At 37.8% G+C, this 24,213-nt stretch overlaps 1 protein-coding gene across 4 annotated transcripts in view; it reads left to right on the top strand.

The window, feature by feature from the left end:
* The window catches only part of KIF4A (kinesin family member 4A), a 125,235-nt gene that overhangs the window by 34,762 nt on the left and 66,260 nt on the right, over positions 1-24,213 (top strand). For all 4 annotated transcript variants that reach the window (XM_072816665.1, XM_072816666.1, XM_072816667.1 and 1 more), the window contains exons 8-11: positions 5,980-6,096; positions 6,711-6,886; positions 12,171-12,232; positions 22,478-22,610. In XM_072816665.1, the coding sequence (XP_072672766.1) occupies positions 5,980-6,096; positions 6,711-6,886; positions 12,171-12,232; positions 22,478-22,610 (488 nt within the window). The remainder of the gene's footprint in view (positions 1-5,979; positions 6,097-6,710; positions 6,887-12,170; positions 12,233-22,477; positions 22,611-24,213) is intronic.

Below are 24,213 nucleotides of genomic sequence, written 5' to 3'. Positions count from 1 at the left end.
ACAGTGTAAATGTAAATGCCACTGAGCTGTATACTTAGAAATGGTTAAAATGGTAACTTTTATATTATGCATATTTTATCACAATAAAAAACTTTAAAAATACAAATCCCCCCCACAAATCCCAAATTACAGTTGCAGAGACTCTGAAGGATTTCTGCGATTCCCTGAAGTATCCCTGAGGTTCTGAGGAATACCATTCAAAAACCACTGACCTATGGGATAAATATAAACACCTGAGACTTACATATCTGTCATGCACTTATGATCTCTCCCTAGCTGTCCTCTAAACTCCTTATTTGTCACTTTCCATCTCATACCTTACATTGTATTGATACTGAACTACCCATAGCTCCTCACAAATATGTGCCTTGACATACGCTACTTCTGCCCTGGAATGCCCTTACATTCTTCTTTCCTACCCTTCTCTCCTCCATTGGCACTGTTCTAGTCATCCTTCACAATTCAGCTCAAAGTTTTAATTATTTTCTGAAACCCTCCTTTACCTTCCCAGGTAAAATTTACCACTCCTCCTTACAAGAACCTATTTTTACTATACACATCTTTTCCTTTAATGTTATATTTGCAATTATTTTTGTTTGTGTCCATCTCTCCCTTTAGATTATGAACTCCTTGAGAGTGGGGATTGTGACTTACTCATCTTTGTATGTCTAGTAACTAGCACAGTGCCTAGAACATTGTACCTATTTACTAAGTATTCAATGAAAAGGACTCAGATGTGTGGGGTGAGAAACGAGAAAGTGTCCAGAATATCTCAGGTTTGCTGTTTGTTGGATGACTGGTTAGATGGAGAGAAAATAAAAAGGAACAGTCCTGGAGGTGAAATAGATTGGCATTGAAAGGTGAATTCTGTTTTGTTTGGTATTTCATTCAAGGCCTCATGGGCATAACCCATTGGCTATTCAGTAGGTAGCCAAAATACAGCTTTGGACAACAGGAAAGAGGAATTGTTTGGAGATGCAGATTAGGGACTCATTACTAGAGTTTTATTAAAACTCTAGGCTGTATAAAGTAACCTTGGGAGAGTATATATAGGGAGAATAGAGCTGAAGACAGTTTCAAGAGAATGTCAACATTTAATGTGTGGGTATTAGAAAAACTATCCCATTAAGTAGACTAGGAATGATTGAGAATGGGGAACACAGTAGTTGCATGGCTCTGGGGCAGAGACTTGAGAATTCCAGAGTTCTGTATACACATTTTCTACTAGTCCTTTATTTTCAGCCTCAAGTCTGTCCTCTTTCCAGTGTACCTGGTGCTAAGTGACCATATCAGCTCATTTCCATAGAACATAGAGATTAAGACCATGGACTTTGAAGCCAGACTGCCTATATTTGAATAATGACTGCCACTTCTTAGCTGTGTGACCTTGGGCAATTTACCTAACCCCTTTGTGCTTCAACTCTCATATATGTCAATGTAGGGATAATCATACTTTATAGGACTGTTGGGAAGATTAAATGAGTTAATATGTATAAAGTACTTAGGATGGTGTCTGGCTTATAGCAAATACTATATAAACTTAGCTGTTATTATCACTATCATCATTTTTGTCCCCCTGTAGGCTCTTTAGATTGAGGCTTCTTCCATCTTGCTAAGTCAGTTATTGCTTCTCCACCTGTACTCTAAAAAATATGTTAACCTCCTGTCTACTGATATTTCTCTTCTTTGTTCTGGGATCTTGTGAGTGAGTACTTTTAAAATTCCTTTTAGTGATGTTTTAGTTGGAAGAGGAGAGAAATGCCAGTAGTCAATCTCCTGTGTTTGAACAGAGCTTCCTATAATGCTCTGTGTTCTTTTTGTGTATGAGTTTCTTTGCCACATTGATTTCTATGAAGCTACATTGATTATTTTATTGAAATAATTTGTGACTAGACAATTACATTTTATGTTTTGAAAGCCTTCTGTCCTTTTTCCCCTAGATGTCCTGCTCCCAGAAAGTTAGCTGTCCTTTATCCTGAATTTTGGAGATCTGTTTTCTTAACAGCTAGCATACTAGTGTTTAACCATGCCCCTTGGTCCCCAACAAACAGATTCCCATCATTTTACTTATATAATCAGCTCTCCCGTGTGTGTCGGCTTGAAGGCCAAAGCAGCCATTTTTCTTATTTACTCATAGTATCTTCTGAGTGACGAAACTGTCATCAGAGTACATTAGGAATTTATGAGGTGCTCTGCTTTCAGCATCACATAGCTTAGTGGATAGATAACCAAATTATTTGAGTTTGTCTACCCCATTAATAAAAACTTCTGTGTAGGTAGCACTCTGTAGATCACATTTGATTTTTATCATAGTCCCACGAGGTAAGGTATGTATACAGCTATTTTATGAATAAAGGAAAGTTTCAGTGGCTTGTTCAAGGTCATACATTATGAGTAAGTGGCAGAGGCAGAGTGTGAACAAGATTCTGTCTCTTAATCAAATTCCCTTTTACTCTATACCTTCTCAGTATTTACTCCTGTAAGTTTTGTGATACATTGCAGTAACAGATGATTCCCTTTCTCTCTGACTAGGTGGACCATATTAGTAATATAAAACTACTTCTGTTTTTCACCCTATTTTACTCGGCTACCTACCTTAGGCTCATAGATATTTTCTTCACCTATAGAGAAGAGTTTCTCAACTGGCACTATTGACATTTTAGATCAAATAATTTTGGGGGCTGTTCAGTGCCTTGTAGGATGTTAGTGGCATCCTCGTCCTCTGCCCACTATATGCCAGTAGCATTCACTGCCACCCACAAATTGTGACAACCAAAATGTTTCCAGATATTGCCAAATGTTCCTTAAAAAGCAAAATTATCCCCAGTTGAGAGCTGCTCTATATGGAGCTACTGCATTTCTCTGCTACCTGGTTTTTCTCCCCTGTTACTTCTGTTCTAGTTCTGAAACTTGTTGCAACATGCCTCCATGATGCAAGTTATATTTCCCTTTCAAGTTAAAATCTCTACTATTTATTTGTTGCCATAGTAAATAAATACCCAGAAATGTCAAGTAGTATTCTTGATCCTCTCCTTGTTTGATATATTCTCAATCTTAGAGAATTTAGGTTTTAGAATTTTATCTGGACATTTTCCTCCATAGCCGTTCTTGGTCAGATTTTAAATCTCTGCAAACATGTGCTTCTCAGACGTTATGATGTATAGTACATCCATGTCAAGAACTTATCATTTTAAAATCTCTTAACAACAGGAAATCAAATCCTGTTTTGTGATGGTTTCTTTCTAGAGATTCACTACCCTTGCTCCTTTCTATTCCAGAGCCCTAATTCTTATTTGAAGAACACAAAACAGCCTCTGCATACTCAAGTGTATCATTCTTGCTTAGATCATGGTTGCCATAGATTCTTCTCGGGGTTCATCTAGATCTTTTTATTGTTGTTCTTGTATGAAACTATAGATGGATGTTTTGCTCAGCAGGTTGGAAAAATCTCCAGTCTCTCTTTTACATCCCAGATGGGATATGAGCCAACAAGATGGCCAGTGTTCTTATGGGCTCAAAGGGGAAAGAAAAGAAAGGAATGAACTAATACAAGAATTAGTACAGGTTTTGGTGAGCAGCTTTGATAAATCTCAACAGACTCTCCCTCACATCCTGATAGGATAAATGGCCCTGAAAAATGGTATCCCTTTTGGTTAGCAATAAAGGAACAAGAAAGGGATGATTGCTTAAGGGGATTGTTTTGTTTTAGTTTGGGGAGATTTGAGCATGTACAAAGACTGAAAAGAAGGAATTCGTGAAAGGAAAATAAGTTGAAGGTCTAAGGGAGAGGGAGAAGATCAAAGGATCCAGGGTCCCAGAGAAAATGGAGGGAACAGAAACTAGCAGAGGCTGAAGGGGAAATAAAGGTAGTTATTTATTACTCTGAAACAAAGAGAGGGAAGAAGGAATCGGTACCGGAAAAAAAAAAAAAGACTGTGAGGTGAGGAGAGGGAAAACCTTCCCCTGTGGAAAACTTTGATCTCCACAATGTATTTGTTGAAATCATCCACTAATAGAGTGAAGGGAGGTTTACGGTCTTGAAAATGATGAGTGTTTAGAATAACTGGTGTAGTGGAGTAGGAATGAGGAAGAAAAGATTATCAATTGACCAAGAGTTCAGCTAAAGTCAGATAGCAATGTTTTAAAATGAATGGATCTAGTTTATTTGGTTATGTGACTTTCTTCAGCTTTGCAGCCTACGGAAACTTATACACACACAGAAACACACACAGAGAGAGTTGGTTTAACCTGTGCCTGGGAATTAACATGATAGGAAGGTGAGTTCTTGGGAAAGCCTAACTGAAATGATCAGTCACAGGGTCCAGTTTAAGGCCTGGGAGAAGATGATCTACTGGGAGTATTAGAAAGTATTGAGGTGCAGGCTTAGTCAGTTAAACATCTGCCTTGGCTTAGGTCAGGATCCTCTGGTCCTGGGATTAAGCCCCATGTCAGTCTCCCTGCTCAGTGGGGAGTCTGCTTCTCTCTCTTTCTCTGCCCTCCTCTGCCCCTCATGCTGTCTCTCATGTGCTATCTCACGAACTCTCTCTCACTCTCTCAAATAAATAAAAAATTTTAAAAAAAAGAAAGTGTCAGTAGGGGCACCTACTGTGGCACAGTCAGTTAAGTGCCCCAACTCTCCATTTCAGCTCAGGTCATGATTTCAGGGGTGTGAGATTGAGCCCTGTGTCATGCTCTGCACTCAGTGGGGAGGCTGCTTGAGATTCCTCCTCTCTCTCCTTCTGCCCCTCCCCACTCACACACACACACTCTCTCTCAAATAAATAAAATAAATCTTAAAAAAAAGAAAGTGTCAGTGAATTGGTCACAATATAGGTGAAGAACAGGATTCATGAAAGAAACGAAAGGATACTAGGATGTAGTCAGGAATTTTGGAGCTCAGGATCTTGTAAATATGATTGTTTCTAGTTATAAGGGAGTCCAAAGTATGGCCAAGTAACTAAAAGGTAGAGTAGCATTAACAAAAATGATCCCATTTCTTTATCATTTAACTTTGTAGAAGTATCTTATTTAATTCCCCACTACAACCCAATGAGGTAGATAGATTTGCCTCATTTTAGAGAGGAACTTAACCCAAATCATATAGATAGTCAGTAATAGAGCCAGGTTAGAACCTAGGTCTATTTGACACCAAAGCCCATGCACTTAACCACTATATATAGCCTTTTCATAAAAAACGTAATCATGGGAAGATCAGGGTCTTTAGAAGGACCTCAGCGATTATTATAGGATTTAAGAAGAAAAGCTGGGAAATAAAGAAGTATAAAAGAATCTTTAACCCTTTTAAAGGAACAAGAGATAATGTATTCCTGTGTTGGTGTCATAGAAAGAGCATAGGACTTAACTGAAATCCTGAGATAGAATGTCAGGCTTACCACTCACCAGCTGTTTGACTTTAAACAAGTCATTGAACCTCTGCGCTGGTTTCCTTATCTGTAAGGTGAGACTGATAGTAAAAATAATTTAGCAAGATGATTATAAAGTAGCTGTTCATCTAATTTCTCAGTGTTAAGAATTAAATGTGATAATGGATATAAAAAGTAAATATACAGGGACGCCTGGGTGGCTCAGCAGTTGAGTGTCTGCCTTTGGCTCAGGGCATGGTCCCAGGGTCCCCAGATCGGGTCCTGCATGGAATCTGCTTCTCCCTCTGCCTATGTCTCTGCCTCTCTTTCTTTCTGTGTCTCTCATGAATAAATTTTAAAAACTTTTAAAAAAAAGTAAATATACAAAGATTGTTGTCACGGTGATAGTTATTTCTGTGTCTATGGGAAAAGGGCAAGAAGTGCCAGCAAATTCAATGTGCATACCCAATGTTTAGACCTTTGTCCTCAGAAAAGTGAATAGGATCAAGAAGTTTCATTAAGATTGATGATTTAATATTTCTGTGTGGTTTTTATTTTATGCAGGTGTACGTTCGATGCTTTACTAAACAATTTGAATTTTGTTTCCTGCTATTAGGTATTAATATTAACCGAGGCCTCCTGTGCTTGGGAAATGTAATCAGTGCTCTTGGAGATGACAAAAAGGGTGGCTTTGTGCCCTACAGAGATTCCAAGTTGACTCGACTGCTTCAAGGTAAGCACTGCTTCAGAGTGTTTCTAAAAATAAATGAGTAACTCAGAATAATAGTGCTGAGAAGGTGAAGATGGGACAGGGAAACAGATTGTTGGACTATCACATACAGAGCTATCTAATTGATAAAGAGGAAAGAGACCTGTTGGCAAGCAGGATTCTAAGGTAACGGAAAGATGTCTTTATATATGCCTTTGAGAGCCAAGAAGTCTATAGAGTGACAACTGTTCTTTATACCTGAAAATAAACTGGATTACTGTTTATTAGTGCTTATTAAACAGAATTCCTTGAAGAATTAAAACCTACCCAGAGGGGGCATCCTAAGAATGTTTAATTCCAATAGTGGCTCCTAACTTACTGGGGCCAGGCCCCAGTTGTTTTAAACTGATTAACTCCTGAAATAAGTCTTAAGAATGGGGACATATGGAATAAGATTCTAAACTGTATCATTTACACATCAAAAATCTTAGTATTTTTATACTGGCACAAATAGGAAATTTGCAGATTCTTAAGAATTTTTTTCTTAGAGGTCTGAGTTTGAAGCCACCAACCCAAATGGATAGCTTTGCTTGCACTTTACTTGTTTGATTTTATTTCCTCCTGTTGTTCTTTTTCAGATTCTCTAGGAGGTAATAGCCATACTCTTATGATAGCCTGTGTGAGTCCTGCTGATTCCAATCTAGAAGAAACATTAAATACCCTTCGCTATGCTGACAGAGCAAGAAAAATCAAGAACAAACCTGTTGTTAATATTGATCCCCAGACAGCTGAACTTAATCATCTGAAGCAACAGGTATAAGGGCTTTAAAATTTGATGGAAAAAATTATAAGTATGTGAGTAGAATGATAGAGCTCCTATTTCTCAGCTTCTCCTCTACCAGAGATTTAGAGATGTGAGCTAAGCATTCTGTTAGTTTGGGAAAACCTTAAAGTAATTCCTATTGGCATGTTTATCATCACTCTAAGATTTGGGGGTGGCATTGGAGATTTCACTGAAAAAGAAGTGAGCGCTGAGAGATAAGACAAGAATCAGATCCTGAAAGTCTTTATATGACTTCTTAGAGAATTTGTAATTCAACCTGAAAGCTATGGGGAGCCACTAAAAGATTTTCAATAAGTAGGTGACATGGTGAAATGTGTGTTTTAGGGAGATCACTATAGCAAGCATAGAGAAAGTAGATTAGAAGTGGGTATGACTAGAAGTAGGAAAATAAATTATAGTAGTGCCCCTGTTTATTCATGGTTTCACTTTCCACAGTTTCAGTTACCCATGATCAACCATGGTCTAGAAGCAGGTGATTCTCCTTCTCACATATCGTCAGAAAGTTAATAGTAGCCAAGCACTATGTCACAGTGCCTATATCATTCACCTCACTTAGACACTCGTCACATAGATATTTTATCATCTCATATCATCACAAGAAAAAGTGTAAGGGCAGTATCTCAATAAGATATTTTGAGTGGGGAAGACCACAGTCCCATAACTTTTATTATAGTATATTATTATAATTGGTCTATTTTATTATTAGTTATTATTGTCAATCTCTTACTTGCCTAGTTTCTAAATTAGACTTTATCATAGGTATGTATATATAGAAAATATAGTATATAGTATAGTATATAAAATATAGTATATATTTTACTATATTTAGTATAAAAATATATTATATATAAAATATAGTAAATAAAATATAGTATATAGTATATATACAAAGCATAGTATGTATAAAGTTTGGTACTAGCTGCAGCTTCAGGCATCTATTGGGGGTCTTGGAACATATCCCCCACAGATCTACTATAGGCTATTGTAATAACCCAGATGAGAACTATGGCCTGAACTAAAGACAGTAGCCATAGAAATTAAGAGAAGGGTACAAATTAGAAAGAAAAAAAACCCAAGGAGGTAGAATGTATAGAGCTTGCTTGGTAACAAATTTGATGTGGAAGGGCAGGCAGGGAGAATCAAGGTTGTTCTCGGATTTCTTGCTTAGACAACTGACTAAATGGTACGACCAACCAATCACTGAGTCAGGGAAGACAAGAGGGAAAACAAGGTCAGGTGGGAAAATGGAAACAGATTCAGTTTGGGACATTTTGGATTTGAAAAGCTTGGGGGACATCTAAATACAGTTGTTCAAACATAGCTGGCCATTTGGGTTTAACCTAGAGAGGTCTGAGCTGAAGATACAGATTTGAGAGTCATTAGCATTTAGATGGAATCTGAAATTAGAGTGAACGAGATCAAAGAGTACATGGCACATTTAAGGTACTCTTAAATATTTGCTGAATGAGTGAATGGCCAAGAAGAGAAGAAGGCCAAAGACTGGACTCGGGGGGAACAGCAGTATTTAAGGAATGAGGAAAAGAGGGAAAACAAAAAGATAAGAAGGAGTCAACAGGTAGGAAGAAAAGCAGTGGTATCGTGGGAGATAAGGAAGAAAGTTTGGAGAACCATCAAAAGTATAAATGTATAAAGAGGTATAAAGTAAGATAAGGACTGGAAAGTGTCCATTTTTTTAAATCAAGGTGACCTCAGTGAGAAGAAGGTCAGGGGAATGATAGCAGATTGTTGTGGGATGGTCAGTGAATGCTAGGTAAGGAAGTGGAGGATTCTGGTAGGCTCTTTCAAGAAGGCAATAGCTAGACAGTCAAGGGTCAAAGGATACAGGTCTATTTGTGTTTAAAAATATGGGAGAGACTTGAATCAAGTGGAAGAAAGCAGTTGGGAGAGACTGAAACTGAGAATAGGAACTAGTTGCTAAGGGACCATCTCTAAGTAGTTGAGATCCTGAGCACAAATAAAAAGAGATTGGCCTTAGACAGTAGAAGGGATACCTGTCACCAAGACAAGAAGAGAAGAGGTTAGGATAGGAAGAATACAGTGACAATTATTTAGAGGGAGAAGAAGGTGAACTGAGGGGTTTTCAGCCTGACAGCCTTTATCCTCTCAGCATAGTAGGAGACAAGGTCTTCTTAGTGCAAGCAACCAGATAATGGGGTAGAGGGATCAAAGAGACCACAGAGGCTTGTAATCATGGAAATGGAAGAGGTAGCAGACCAGGAGCATGCATTTGTGGTGGTATCAATATAACTGGTTGTGCAACAGCTCAGTAGCTCTGGTTGGTAGAGAGATGAGAAGGCAGGTAATTGGATTGACCCAGGCTTGTGTGTGTGTGAAACAGCGCGGGGAGGGGTCAAGTTTTCTTGCCTTCCAGGGTATAGTACTCTTTCCACTAGGAATCTAGAATTTCCCAGCTGTGTAGTGTTTACTCCATCTCTGGCCTTCCTCCTTGGTGATTATAGCTACTATTCAGTTAAGTCTATAGCTTCCCTTCCCTTCTCCTCCTTTCCCTCCCTCTGTCCCTCCCAGGGGTCACTGTAGAAAATATAAGTAATTTACCTGTTAACAGTGTCATCTCAATTATAAAATGCCATACTCCGTTCTGCCTTGCTATTTTTTATGTGTATTTTTATTGTCAAGAATACACTTCTTCCTAATCATTTATTTGTCCATTCATTCCAACAATAAATATATATTGAAAGCTATTATGTGCCAGATACTGTGTTAGAATACATTGTTGAACAAAGCAGACACAATTTCTGCCTTGGTGGAACTTACTGCCTAAGCAGGAGAGGCAAATACCAAACACATAAGCATACGAATAGATCATTTTCTAAAATGAGATAGTATGCTAAATAGGGTAGTATGACATTGTGGAACAGAGTTTTCTGTTATATATCGAAGCTGAGAAGGCTTCCCTGAGGTAGCAATGTTTGAGTTGAGATCTGAGGGATTTGAGTAGGAATTATCTATGCAGAAAAGAAGAAAGAGGCTTCCTGGGAGAAGTAAAAGTATTTGTGGCAAAGTGTAGTGGTTAAAAGCATTGACACTGCAGTCACACTGCCCACATTCCAATGCTGGCTTTATAACTCAATAGCTAGGTACCCTGGCCAAATTCTTTGTGCCTCGGTTTCCCTATCTATAAAATAGAAATAATTGTACCTGCTTCATAGGGTTTTTGTGAGGGTTAGATGAATTAATACACAGAAAACACTTAGAACAGTGCCAGGCATATACCAAATCTGAAAAGGTCCTGATTTAGGAAGGCATATAGTATATTTGAAGAACTGAAGGAATGCCAGCATGGCTAGAGCATAGGGAGCCAGGAAAGAATATTCCAATATGAGACTACAGAAGAAGCAGAGACCTGATCAAGGCCTCATGGATAATGTTAAAAATAATGTTAAGCAGGGTGGTAACAATGTTAATTTGGTCTGGCTGCTGTGTAGAAATGGGTTATAGTGGAGCAAAAGTAGATTCATGGAGATGACTGAATATAAAGGTCTACATTCAGAAAGATTTGTGTTTGAGATAAACTTGGAAGTCACCATTTTATAGATGGTAATTGAAACCATTAGGCAGAGACAAGACTTGATGGAGCGTCTATAAAGCAAGAAGACTGATACTGAACTTTGAGGATTTATCATCTAAGCACAACTGGCACAAAGGTTAACCAAGAAAGAGCCTTAGTAGATCAGCTAGGAGAATAGAAGGAAAAGCAGGAAAGTATGGTGTCTGGTAAGCCAAATGCTACCAGTCGAGTAAAATGAAGACTGAAAAATAGTGACATGCAGAACATTGGTGACCTTAGCAAGAATTACTTCAGTGGAATGCTATGCACAGAAATCTGCTTAGAATAGCTTGAGGAGGGGCACCTGGGTGGCTAAGTATCTGCCTTTGTTTGGCTCAGGTCATCATGATCTCAGGGTCTTGGGATCAAGCCCCACATCAGGCTCCCTGCTTAGCAGGGAGTCCACTTCTCCCTCTGTCCCTCTCCACCATTCATGCCCTCTCTCTCTCAAATAAGGGGTCTAAAAAAAAAAAGACTAGTTTGAGGAGCAAGTGAGGGGTGAATAAAAGGAAATGGATGTAATGAGTATAGACTCTTCTCTCAAACTTTGTTTTTTTTTAAGATTTTATTTATTCATGAGAGACACACAGAGAGAGGCAGAGACACAGGCAGAAGGAGAAGCAGGCTTCATGCAGGGAGCCTGACATGGGACTTGATCCTGGGTCTCCAGGATCAGGCCCTGGACCGAAGGCGGCGTTAAACCACTGAGCCACCAGGGCTTGCCCTCTTCTCTCAAACTTTGTGAGGGAGAGAAATAGGGCAAAAGAGATAGAAATGGGATTGAGAGGGGCGCTTTTGCTTTAAGACAGGAGACACTTGAACATATTCTCTTTTTTAAGATTTTATTTATTTGAGAGAAAGCACTCAACGAGCAAGGGGGAAGGGCAGAGGGAGATGCAGACACCCTGCTGAACAGGGGGTTCCATGTGGGAGAGGATGATTGCATGTACACTCTGGTTTTGACTGTTCTGGAATTTCATTAATTTGCTTCTTCTCAGAACCCTAAAGTACTTAACTGTACTTTAAGAATTAGCATCTTCTGGGACGCCTGGGTGGCTCAGCGGTTGGGGGCCTGCCTTCGGCTCAGGTCGTGATCCTGGGATCCGGGATCGAGTCCCGCATCAGGCTCCCTGCTAGGAGCCTGCTTCTCCCTCTACCTATGTCTCTGCCTCTGTTTCTCAGTCTGTGTCTCATGAATAAATAAATAAATCTTTAAAAAAAAAAGGAATTAGCATCTTCTGTCCTGTATTGTTTCTATTTCAGGCCATAGGCTTCTCTTTGCCAACTAGATTATAAACTTGACAATAAGACACAAGAGTTTATTCTCATGGGCACATGAGAATCCCCCCTCACATTACCTAGCCCAGTGCTGAGTTTGGTTTTTAAAAAATAGATGCTAAAAAAAATAGATGCTCAATAAAAAGCTATTAAGATGCTTAGGTAAAAAGAACAACTCATCTTCCAAGTACTAGTCATTCATATAATGCTGTTTGGACTTTTATCATTGACTCATCAACCCTGAGGCATTCTGTAATGCCTAAGATATATCTTAGATTCCATAGCTATCAAATAAATTTACTCTGGCTAACTGTAGTAATTTAGCTGATAAGGGGTAAATAGCTTTTGATCTGTGATTAGTTGACTATTTTTCTTTGCTTTTCCCAGGTACAACAGCTACAGGTTTTGTTGCTACAAGCCCATGGAGGTACCCTGCCTGGATCTATAAAGTAAGAGTCATAGATTAATTTTAAATGTATATTCTAGCGGAGGTCATTTCTCCTGTGGTTGTTTTCCCCGGATTGAGTAAAGTTTCTGGTAGCATGTGGCATCAAGGTAGGGATCTTGCCAAACTTGTAGTTAGCTTTGAGGCAGCCTGATGTGATAGAAAGATCATGGGTTCTGGCCTCAGAATTTTATTAATTGGGGGACACCTGGGTGGCTCAGTGGTTGAGCATCTGCCTTCAGCCCAGGGCATGATCTGGGGTCCAGGGATCGTGTCCCTCATTGGGTTCCTGGCAAAGAGTCTGCTTCTCCCTCTGCTTATGTCTCTGCCTCTCTGTGTCTCTCATGAATAAATAAATAGAATCTTTAAAAAAATTTATTAATTGGAATTCTACTGTGAGGAAGAGCTGTTTCTTTTCCCCTTTTATATATATATATATACATATATATATATATATGTATGTATAATGAAGACTATATATAATAGTCTATGTATAGGGATCCCTGGGTGGCGCAGCGGTTTGGCGCCTGCCTTTGGCCCGGGGCGTGATCCTGGAGACCCGGGATCGAATCCCACATCGGGCTCCCGGTGCATGGAGCCTGCTTCTCCCTCTGCCTGTGTCTCTGCCTCTCTGTCTCTCTCTGTGTGACTATCATGAATAAATAAATAAAATCTTTAAAAAAAAATAATAGTCTATGTATAGACTGTACAGAAAATTCTTCATTATACATAAATAAAATATAATATGTATGTATAATGAAGACTATATATATAACATAGACACATGGGTTTATTCTATGGGTTAATATCCAATACTATGATTATTTGTTTTATTACTCAAATTGTTCCTGCTTTGTCCAGTAGGAGCTCTTTCAGGGTGGTTCTTATGTTCTTTAATACATCCTCTAGTTTTTTTTTAATATTTATTCATCCATGAGAGAGAAAGTGCACGTGAGCAAGGAGAGGGGCAGAGGGAGAGAATCCTCAAGCAGACTCCCTGCGGAGCACTGAACCCCCATGTGGGGCTTGATCCCAGAACCCAGAGATCATAACCTAAGCCAAAATCCAGTCTGCCACTCAACTGACTGAACCACCCAGGCTCCCCCACCCTCTAGTTTTTAAGCATTTCCATGAGATGTTCCACACTCATCTTGTATTTTCCTTATCTGTCCCAATTCTAGAACCAACCATATCTCAAAAGAGCCCTGGTATTTTTTATTTGAAAGTAGGGTATTAAGCTGAGTGAAATAAGTCAATCGGAGAAGGACAAACATTATGTGGTCTCATTCATTTGGGAAATATAAATAATAGTGAAAGGGAATAGAGGGGAAGGGAGAAGAAATGGGTAGGAAATATCAGAAAGGGAGACAGAACATGGAAGACTCCTAACTCTGGGAAACGAACTAGGGGTGGTGGAAGGGGAGGAGGGCGGGGAGTGGGGGTGACTGGTTGGCGGGCACTGAGGGGGGCACTTGATGGGATGAGCACTGGGTGTTACTCTATATGTTGGCAAATTGAACACCAATAAAAAATAAATTTATTATTTTTTAAAAAATAAATAAAATAAAAAGAAAAAACATAAATATAATGAAAAAAAAAAGTAGTGTTTAGAAACCCAATCTGAGGGATGCCTGCCTGGGTGGCTCAGTGGTTGAGTGTCTGCCTTTGCCTCAGGTCTTGATCATGGGGTCTTGGGATTGAGTCCCACATTGGTCTCCCCACAGAGAACCTGTTTCTCCCTCTGCCTATGTCTCTGCCTCTCTCCATGTGTCTTTTCATGAATAAATAAATAGAATTTTTTTAAAAAAAGAAACCCAATCTGAGTGCTATATGTGCTTATTGTTACTGGGGTGTCACTGATGCCCTTTCAGTGAGTAGAGCTAGAAAATATTTGTATGTCTATTAATGCACACATATGCTCATTTATATTTTTATATCTGTCTGTACACATATTAAAAGCCATGATCTTATACTGATACCTCTGATTCCAGTCCAATACTACAGAGTTCATTTTAGCTTTCCTCCTCCCTTTATTTATAACTCCTTTTTCCAATAGTGAGAAATCAGCTCTCATTATCTGCAATCTATTTACTTACTTATTCAGTTCCATATACACATAAAGTAGTTTCAGAATTGCTAGCCCATACCCCTTTGAGAAACACTTTTATGAACTCGATTACAGCATTTATGTACAGTTCTTTTTGTCTTTAGGCTTAGAGTATCCAGGCAAGATACTGGTTCCCAGAGTTACTGTTTGTATTCCATTTTAGGATTCCCCCTATATCTTGGTTGGTTTTAATTATTTGATTATATTTCGAGTATGTGAAGGGTTTATGAAATGTTATCATGCTCTAAGAGTTAGAGTTACACAAAAAGAAATACTCAGCAGAGAAATGCAAATCAAAACCACAATGAAATATCACCATACACCCATTAGGATGGATAGTATAAAAAAAGTTAATAACATGTTGACAAGGATGTGGAAAAATTAGAACCTTTGTACACTGCTGAAAAGATTGTAAAATGGTTTAACTGCTATGGAAAACAGTATGGAGGTTCCTCAAAAAGTTAAAAATAGAAATACCACATAATCTAGCAATCCCACTGCTGGGTATATATCTAAAAGAATTGAAATCAGGGTCTTAAAGAAATATTTGCATACCCATAGTCCTAGCGCCACTGTTCTCAATAGCAAGGAAGTGGAAGCAATACAAATGTCCATCAGTGGATAAATGGATAAAGAAAATAAATAATATATATATATGAATATTAGCCTTACAAAGGAGGGAAATCTTATTACATGTTATAGCATGACTGAAACTTGAGGACATTATGCTAAGTGAAATAAGCCAGTCACAAAAAATACTGTATGATTCCACTTACATGAGATTCTTAGAGAAGTCAAACTCATAGAAACAGAAAGTAGAATAGTAGTGACCTGGGGCTGCAGGGCAAAAAGAGAGTTGTCCTTTAAGGTTAAAAGGTTTCAGTTTTATAAGATTAAAAGGTTCTGGAGATTTGTTTACCAACGATGTAAATACACTTAACGCTACTCAACTGTACACTTACCAGTTAAGAATGTTAAGTTTTATATGTCTTTTTTTTTTTGAAGATTTATTTACTTACTTTAGAGAGAGAAAGAGAACACACGTGAGTGGGGGTAGGGACAGAGGGAAGAGGAGATAATCTTAAGCAGACAACCCACTGAGCATAGAGCCCAAAGTGGGGCTCCATCTCATGACCCCGAGATCATGACCTGAGCCAAAACCAAGAGTCAGATGCTTAACCGTCTGAGCCACCCAAACACCCCAGTTTTATATGCTTTTCAACCACAATTTTTTTTAAAAGGAAAACCACACAAAAAACACAGAAGGAAACATAGGCAAAGGTCTATGTCCCTATAGTTGAAGGTACAGAACAGTGTAGAAATAAAAGCAATGGCAGAAAACTGTAAAAGAATAGACTGGGGGAGAGGGGCGGGAACAGGGAGTTGTTGTTTAATGGGTATGAAGTTTCAGTTTTGTATGATGAAAAAGTTCTGGAGAGCTATTGTGTGATAATGTGAATATACTTTATTGAACTGTACACTTAAAAATGGTTAAGATGGTAAATTTTGTTCATGTTTTTACTACAATATTTTTTTAAAGCATTCAGTGAAATTCCCTCTTTATCTCCCATCACACCCTTATTTCTACCACTTTTTCTCCCTCCTCCACATTCAACCAACCTCTTTAGTTTCTGGTGTAACCTTCCTGTATTTGCTTGTACAAATGAGCATATACCTATATATTTTTTATATCCTCTTATGTGAATGGTAGTATACTACAGATAGTCTTTGTGGCTTTGCTTTTCTCAGCATTTCCTGGAAATCATTTCTTTTTTTTTTTTTTTTTTTTTTTTAATTTTTTTAAATTTTTTATTTATTTATGATAGTCACAGAGAGAGAGAGAGAGAGAGAGAGAGAAAGAGGCAGAGACATAGGCAGAGGGAGAAGCAGGCTCCATGCACCAGGAGCCTGACGTGGGATTCGATCCCGGGTCTCCAGGATCGCGCCCTGGGCCAAAGGCAGGCGCCAAACTGCTGCGCCACCCAGGGATCCCTGGAAATCATTTCTTATCAGTTCATAGAAATCTTCCTCATTCTTTTTTACAGCTGCATGGTACTCTTATTAGTGTACATATGCCAAATATACTAATTCAGCCTCTTTCTTATGTCTAGGCATTTAGGTTGTTTCCAGTATTTTGTAATTCCGAATATACTGCAGTGAATAACCATGTTACTTGGTTTTCATATTACTAGTGATTTATCTTCAGGGTAGATTTCTAGAAATGAGATTGCTGAGACAAAAGATAAGTGCATGTGTGATTTTGTTGGATTTGCCATATTCCCCTTCAGAAGGGTTACTGCATTTTGTATTCCCAACAGCAGTTTGTGATAGTGCCTATTTCCCCTAAGCCTCACCAATGGAATATGTTGTCATACTTTTTCCTTTTTTTGCTGATCTGATAGGTGAAACATACTATACCTCAGTATCTTGTTTTAATTTCCATTTCTTTAATTATGAGTAGATTTGGACATTTTTTTCATATGTTTTGGGGCCACTTTTATCTCTTTCTGGTGAATTATCTGTCCATACATCCCATTTTTCTATCAGATTTTTTTGTCATTTTATTTATTTATTTATTTATTTATTTATTTATTTATTTATTTATTTATAATAAATTTATTTTTTATTAGTGTTCAATTTGCCAACATACAGAATAACACCCAGTGCTCCTCATACCAGTGAGAATGGTGAAAATTAACAAGGCAGGAAACCACAAATGTTGGAGAGGATGCGGAGAAAAAGGAACCCTCTTGCACTGTTGGTGGGAATGTGAACTGGTGCAGCCACTCTGGAAAACTGTGTGGAGGTTCCTGTATCAGATTTTTTTTATCCTTTGGCCCTTTTTGAAAAAATTGTGGTGAAATATACATAAAATAAAATTCATCATTTTAACCATTTTCAAGTATACAGTTCAGTGGCATTAAGTACTTTCACAATATTGTACAACCTTCACTACCATCTGTCATCAAAACTTTTTTCATTTTGCAAAACTGAAAGTCTATACCCATTAAACATTAACACCCCAGTACCCCCTCTCACCTCAGTCCTGACAATCACCATTCTACTTTCCTCTAATTATTTTAAGCACCTCACATGAGTGAAATCATACAATATTTGTCCTTTCACGACTGTCTTGTTTCACTTAGCATAATATCCTCAAGTTTCATCCATGTTGTAGCATGTGTCAGAATTTCCTTTCTTTTAAAGGCTGAATACTATTCCATTGTATATATATACCACATGTTGTCTATCCATTTATCTGTCAATGGACACAGGTTGCTTCCACCTTTTGGCTGTAGTGAATAATGCTGCCATGAATACTTTAAGACCCTGCTTTCAGTTCTTTTGGGTATAGACCCAGAAGTGGAATAGCTGGATCATATAGTAATTCTATTTTTAATTTTTTAATTAGACTACCATACTGTTTTACATAGTGGCTACACCATTTTGTGTTCCTACCAGCAGTACACAAGGGTTCCAATTTTTTTTCAAATCCTTGCCAAACACTTGCTATTTTCTGCTTTAAAAAAATAATAATATCCATCCTAATTCTGGCCCTTATTCTTAATGGTTCTTTATATATTAGTGATATTAGTCCTTTGTCTATAGTGTGTGTTTCAAATATTTTCTCCTGGTTTGTTCTATTTTACTTTGTTTTTGGTGTTTTTGTCATTCAAAAATGTTTAATTTTCACATAGTAAAAAAGTGTCAATTTTTGCATTGCCTTCTGATTTTAACAGCTTTATTGAGATGTAATTTACATACCATAGAACTCATTCAATTCAACGGTTTTAGTAAATTTACAGAGTTGCACAACTATCAACACAAAATCCAATTTTAGAACTTTTCTGTTACCCCTAAAAGATCCTTCATACCTACTTGCAGTTACTTGTTTCCCCACTCCCAGCACTATGGATTGCTTATGGATATTTTATACACGTGGAATCATATAGTATTTGGATTTTCTGTCTGGCTTCTTTCACTAATAATTTTTTCCTTCTGACTTCTTTTTTTTAATGAAGTATAGTTGATATACAATGTTATGTTAGTTTCAGATTTACAACATAGTGATTCAACAGTTCTATACGTTACACAGTGCTCATCATGATAAGTGGAGGCACCATCTGTCACCATACAGTTATTATAATAATGACTCTGTTCCTTATCCTGTACTTTTCATCCCCATGACACATTTATTTTGTAACTGGAAGTTTGTGCTTCTTAATTCTCTTCACCTATTTCACTCATCCTCTCATCCCTCTCCACCATGGCAACCTCCATTTGTTCTATGTATTTGTGGGTCTGTTTCTGCTTTCTGTTTGTTTTGTTTTGTTTTTTAGATTTCCACATATAAGAGAAAGCAATGGTATTTGTCTTTGTCTGACTTATTTCATTTAGCATTATGCCCTCTAGCTCCATCCATATCATTACAATTAGCAAGATTTCATTCTTTTATGACTAATATTCCATTGTATATATAGACATATGTACATCTCATTTTTTTTTAGTATAAGCTGACACACAATATTACATTAGCATCTGGTGTACCAACATAGTGATTCAACTTCTCTAAACATTATGCTATGCTCACTACTCACGTATAATATTTTGAGATTCATCCATATTATAGCATGTATAACTACCTGTACTTTTTTTTTTTTCTGAGTAGCGTTCCACTGTCTGGATAACCCACATTTTGTCTATCCATTCACCGGTTGATGGACTTTTGAATTGTTTCAACTTTTTGGCTATTAGGAATTTTGCTGTTATGAACATTTACTTTAAATTTTTTTGTATGGACATATGTTTTTTACTGGGTAGATATCTAGAAGTAGAATTGCTGGGTTGTATGTTTAACTTTTCAGGAAACTGCCACCATTTTCCAAAGTTGCTCTGGTGTTTACGTTCTCTTCATGCTTTGGATTTTGATTCATAATTAAAATGCCTTTCCCTACACCAAGGTTAAAGAGGAATTTGCTCATGTTTCCTTCTAGAACTGATGCTGGTTTTATTTTTTTACATTTCATATGGAGTTTTTTTCTTACGTATGTGTGAGCCTATTTTCTTTTAATATCCTTATTTTCAATAACTCTTAATCATTTTTTCTCATTATAAAAGAGATGCATTGCTTCTTATAGGGCATTTAGAAAAGTATAAAGTAATAAATCTTAAAATTGCCACAATTTTACCACCCAGAGACGATCACCCTTTGTAATTTTCCCTCCTTGGGTAACTTAATCTTGGTTTCCTGACAATATTTTAAGAATGTTGGATAAAGAAACTGAGGAAATCTGGGGTCTCTTAAGGGGTCTCTTAAAGACCTATTCTAGTTTAACCAGTTTATTTTATTTATTTAGATTGAGAGAGAGCATGGCGGGGGGGCGGTGGTGCAAAAGGAGAGGGAACGAGAGAATCTCCAGCAGACTTTCTGCTGAACACAGAGCCTGACAGGGGGCTTGATTTCACAACCCTGAGATCATGACCTTAGCCGAAATCAAGAGTCAGACACTTAAGTGACTAGGCCACCCAGGTGCCCCAGTTTCATCAGTTTAGAAGCTACTGACCCATCTTCCTTTCCTTTCAGTTTAGCATAGACCTGTTTTATGTAAGATAAGACTAATGGACACAAGACTAATGAAAACTATTTCAGGGATGCCTGGGTGGCTCAGCAGTTGAGCATCTGCCTTCGACCCAGGGCGTGATCCTGGAGTTCTGGGATCAAGTCCCACATCGGGCTCCCTGCATAGAGCCTGCTTCTCTCTCTGCCTGTGTCTCTGCCTCTCTTTCTCTGTGTCTCTCATGAATAAATAAATAAAATATTTAAAAAAACTATTTCAGACTTCCAACCACCAAGAATATACTGCTGGATATAATTTCAGCTGCACAAGGAATAGATGCTAAGAAACAGTTGATGAATCAAACAGTGAACTCAGCTGTTCAATGTTTCACAGAGAAATAGATGGTACTTCTTTTCTCAAAAATGTATATATTAAGAGACACTTCATAAAGGCTTTTTACAAAATATACAGTTCATATAAATGATTTTTTTTTTTTTGCTTTTTGTCCTAGAATTATATTCTTTTCTTTTTGAATGTGTGTCATGGAAGCTTTTGTATTGATTTTCTGTGTTTATCAATTTACACATGCTTAGCTAATTTGAACTCCAAGCATTGACAATTAAATAGCCTGCAAAAGAGGAAACACTGGTTTTCCATTGTATTTTCCCCCATTTAGAGAAACGTTGGAAATTTTTAGGAGGAAAAAACTATTGAGTTAAAAGTATCATTACTTTGGGGGCTTGTCAGCTTACATAAATGATGCATGGAAGTTTTTAGCTTAATAACAATAAGAAAATATCAAGGCAACCTAAAATAACACTAAAATTGCCAAGAGTTTATAATCCACATTTTAATTGAACATTTTTTCATAAGAGTCTTAAATTCTTGGGGCGCCTGGGTGGCTCAGTCAGCTGAGCATCCAACTCTTGATTTTGGCTCAGGTCATGATCTTGGGGTGGTTAGATCAGGCCCATGTAGGCTCCACTCTCAGCACAGAGTCTGCTTGTCCCTCTCCCTGCCTCTGCCCCCGGCCTTTGTGCTCGCACTCTCTCTCTCTAACATAAACAAATACAAATCTTTAAAAAAATAATTTAAAAATAATTTTTGAAAAGAATCTTAGTAAATTCTCAGTAGTATAACATTAGACCTTATGGTGTGGCCTTGCTACTAACTTTATGAATAAAGAGCATGCAAAGATTTTCCGTAAGAATTCCTGGAGGTCTTAAGCTGAGTAAGAGGGTGTCTACTCCTGAAATCCTTTCTGATCCTTTATTGAGATTGAGAACAGCTGTTCCCTGTCCTTTATTTCCTCTTTATTATAGCCTTGACAGCTATTCATTTTTCCCTTCAGTTTCCTTCAGATCCGGATCTTCATATTTCTTCCGATCTTTTCTCACCAGTCCTATTTTCCAGTTAATTTTGAACAATTAATCCCAGTGGATTACAAAAAACAAACCAAAACCATCCATCTTGTTGGTCTTTTCCATTAGTCTGGAACTGATATCAAGTAATCTGCATAAGGTCCAAAGGTTCTTATCTATATGATGTACTACAAGCTATTTCTGTCCCTGCCTTCCACTCCTATTTGATATGGACACCATTGTTGCCACCACCCACTCTAAACAATTTAAAATTGATAGACAAATGAATAAGAGGTTTCAAGCAAGGCGGGCATTTAGAAGGGAACACTTACTTATGGAAAATTGTGAAATGTGCTCTCAGTGGCCACTGGTCATTATATCAACTTTCTGACTTCTTAAATGCTATTTCCCTAAACTTCAGTAAATAGGTAGTTGACTTACACTGATGAGGTTATTTTTCAGCTCTTGGCAGTGTCACTTCTACCTCCCCCATACCTCTTCCTTTCTTGCTCCTAATCTTTGATAAGGGATTGAAAGTGGGAAAAGGAGGGAGACCATGTGTATTTTAGCCACAGTTAGCCTTCGCTTTTGTTTGTTTTTATTTATTTTTTATTTAAATTCAATTAATTAGCATGCAGTGTACCACCCAGTTACCCCATCCCTCCACCCCCTCTTCCCTCCAGCAACCCTCAGTTTGTTTCCTATGATTAAGAGTCTCTTATGGTTTGTCTCTCTCTCTGATTTCATCTTGTTTTATTTTTCCCTCCCTTCCCCTGTGATCCTCTGTTTTGTTTCTTAAATTCCACATATGAATGAGATCATATGATAATTGCCTTTCTCTGATTGACTTATTTCACTTAGCCATCATTTCTATGGCATGAATAGAAATATTTTAAACCAAGAGCCAAGGATAGAGGTTAGTTGTTACTGTTGCAACCATGGCTGGCTCTGTATTATTACCTTCCTGCAAGCCATTAATTCAAAGCATTTCAGGCATATATTTCTTATTCATTCGGTATACTACCTGAGTGGAAGGATAAATTGGAATGATCATACTACTTCCCAGACTTTTGGGGGTTAATTTTAAACCACCTTCACCTACACACACACACACACACACACACACACACACACACCTAAATGTCTGTGGGATATATTTTTATCCGCCTTTAATATAGGTGTTATTAACAGATATTTCTAATATGTTATTTTCTTTGTTTTAGTGTGGAACCATCAGAAAGTCTACAGTCCCTGATGGAGAAGAATCAGTCCCTGGTAGAGGAGAATGAAAAATTAAGTCGTGGTCTGAGCGAAGCAGCTGGTCAGACAGCCCAGATGTTAGAGAGGATCATTTTGGTGAGGCTCCAAGACTAAGCTACTAGCAATCTGGATGTTTACTTGCTTTAGTCTCTGAAATATTTAACATACTTCTCATTAGGAGAGAAAAGTTACATGTAAAGAAATGGATTAATATTATCATATTTTCCATGGAGCCCCTCTAAGGTAGACACATGGGCTTATCAAACATACAGAAAAGTTAAAAGAATTGTATATATTCTATAGATCTACTACGAAGAATCCACATGAATCTTAAAGTAAATTTGTTCTAATATACCAAAGGGGATGCCTGGGTGGCTTGGCGATTAAGCATCTGCCTTCAGCTCAGGGCATGATCTCAGGGTCCGGGGATCAAGTCCTGCGTCAGACTCCCTACAGAGAGCCTGCTTCTCTCTCTGCCAATGTCTCTGCCTCTCTCTGTGTGTCTCTCATGAATAAATAAATAAAATCTTTAAAAAATAATTATAAAAATAAAATTCCAGAGAGGAAAGAACCAGGTCCTTCTGTCACATAAAGTCCTACCTAATCTTTATACTTTATACCAAGTAACTGTCCCCTCAGTAAGATTTTAGTTCTTCTCTATCTCCCTTCTCCTAATGTTGTCACGTTTCATATTCTGTCCCAACAACTGCCATGATAAGATAGAACAGCTGGGAAATTAATATTAATTCCTTTTACATATGGTTAATTTCCAAATAGTGGATCTCTATATAACTGATTACACCAGTTCTGTAGCCTACTATCTGTCTGAAAGTAACTTGGCACTGTCACTAACATTTTTCTACTAAATACAGCTCAATTTTTAATAGCACAACTATTGCCAAAAGTGAAAATGAGTTTCCACCAAAATGTAATTGAGCATCTGTAATTTATACACCTTCACACATCAGTGTGCTCTCTAGTCAAGGAAGTGTAAGCTGCTTAAAGATTCTTTAAAGGGGGCCAAATCCTATATTCATTGTCCATTGCTACTGGAAGGGGAACTGGAGGATTTTTTTTAAAGATTTTATTTATTTATTCATGAGAGACACAGAGAGAGAGAGAGAGAGAGGCAGAGACACAGGCAGAGGGAGAAGCAAGCTCCATGCAGGGAGCCCGATGTGGGACTCAATCCCAGGCTCCAGGATCACACCCTGAGCTAAAGGCAGGCATTTTTAACTACTGAGCCACCCAGGCATCCCTGGAGGATTTTTCTATATAATTTTCTGCCTCCAGTGCTGCATTCTGTGCCTTTGAAGTAACTATAGAAGCTGTGTTTCACACATATGTAAGTGTGGCTAACTGTAACAGTACCCGTTACTCTAGCTGCATACCCATCTGAACTTTATAAGGTTGCTATATAATGGCTACTTGAAGTTCATTGTCCTGTTAGAATGTCATAACAACCACGTTTTTGTCCTATATAAGTTGTGCTTCCCAAATCTGTTGTAACATCTTGCACGTTACAAGATACTGTGATTGAGATAAAATTGATCACCCTTCCCAAAATGTAGCTCCCTCTGCCATTTCTTCTCTGCCATATTCTTGTGCCTCATCCTTTTCTTGCTTTCTCTTACTAAAACCAGCCTACCATATCAGATAGTGTAACTTGAAAAAAAAAAAAAAAGCTCAGCTCATATTC

The sequence above is a fragment of the Canis lupus genome, chromosome X (genome assembly GCF_048164855.1).
Source record: "Canis lupus baileyi chromosome X, mCanLup2.hap1, whole genome shotgun sequence".
NCBI classification, from domain to species: domain Eukaryota; kingdom Metazoa; phylum Chordata; class Mammalia; order Carnivora; family Canidae; genus Canis; species Canis lupus.
This window is presented reverse-complemented; position numbering and strand designations above follow the sequence as displayed.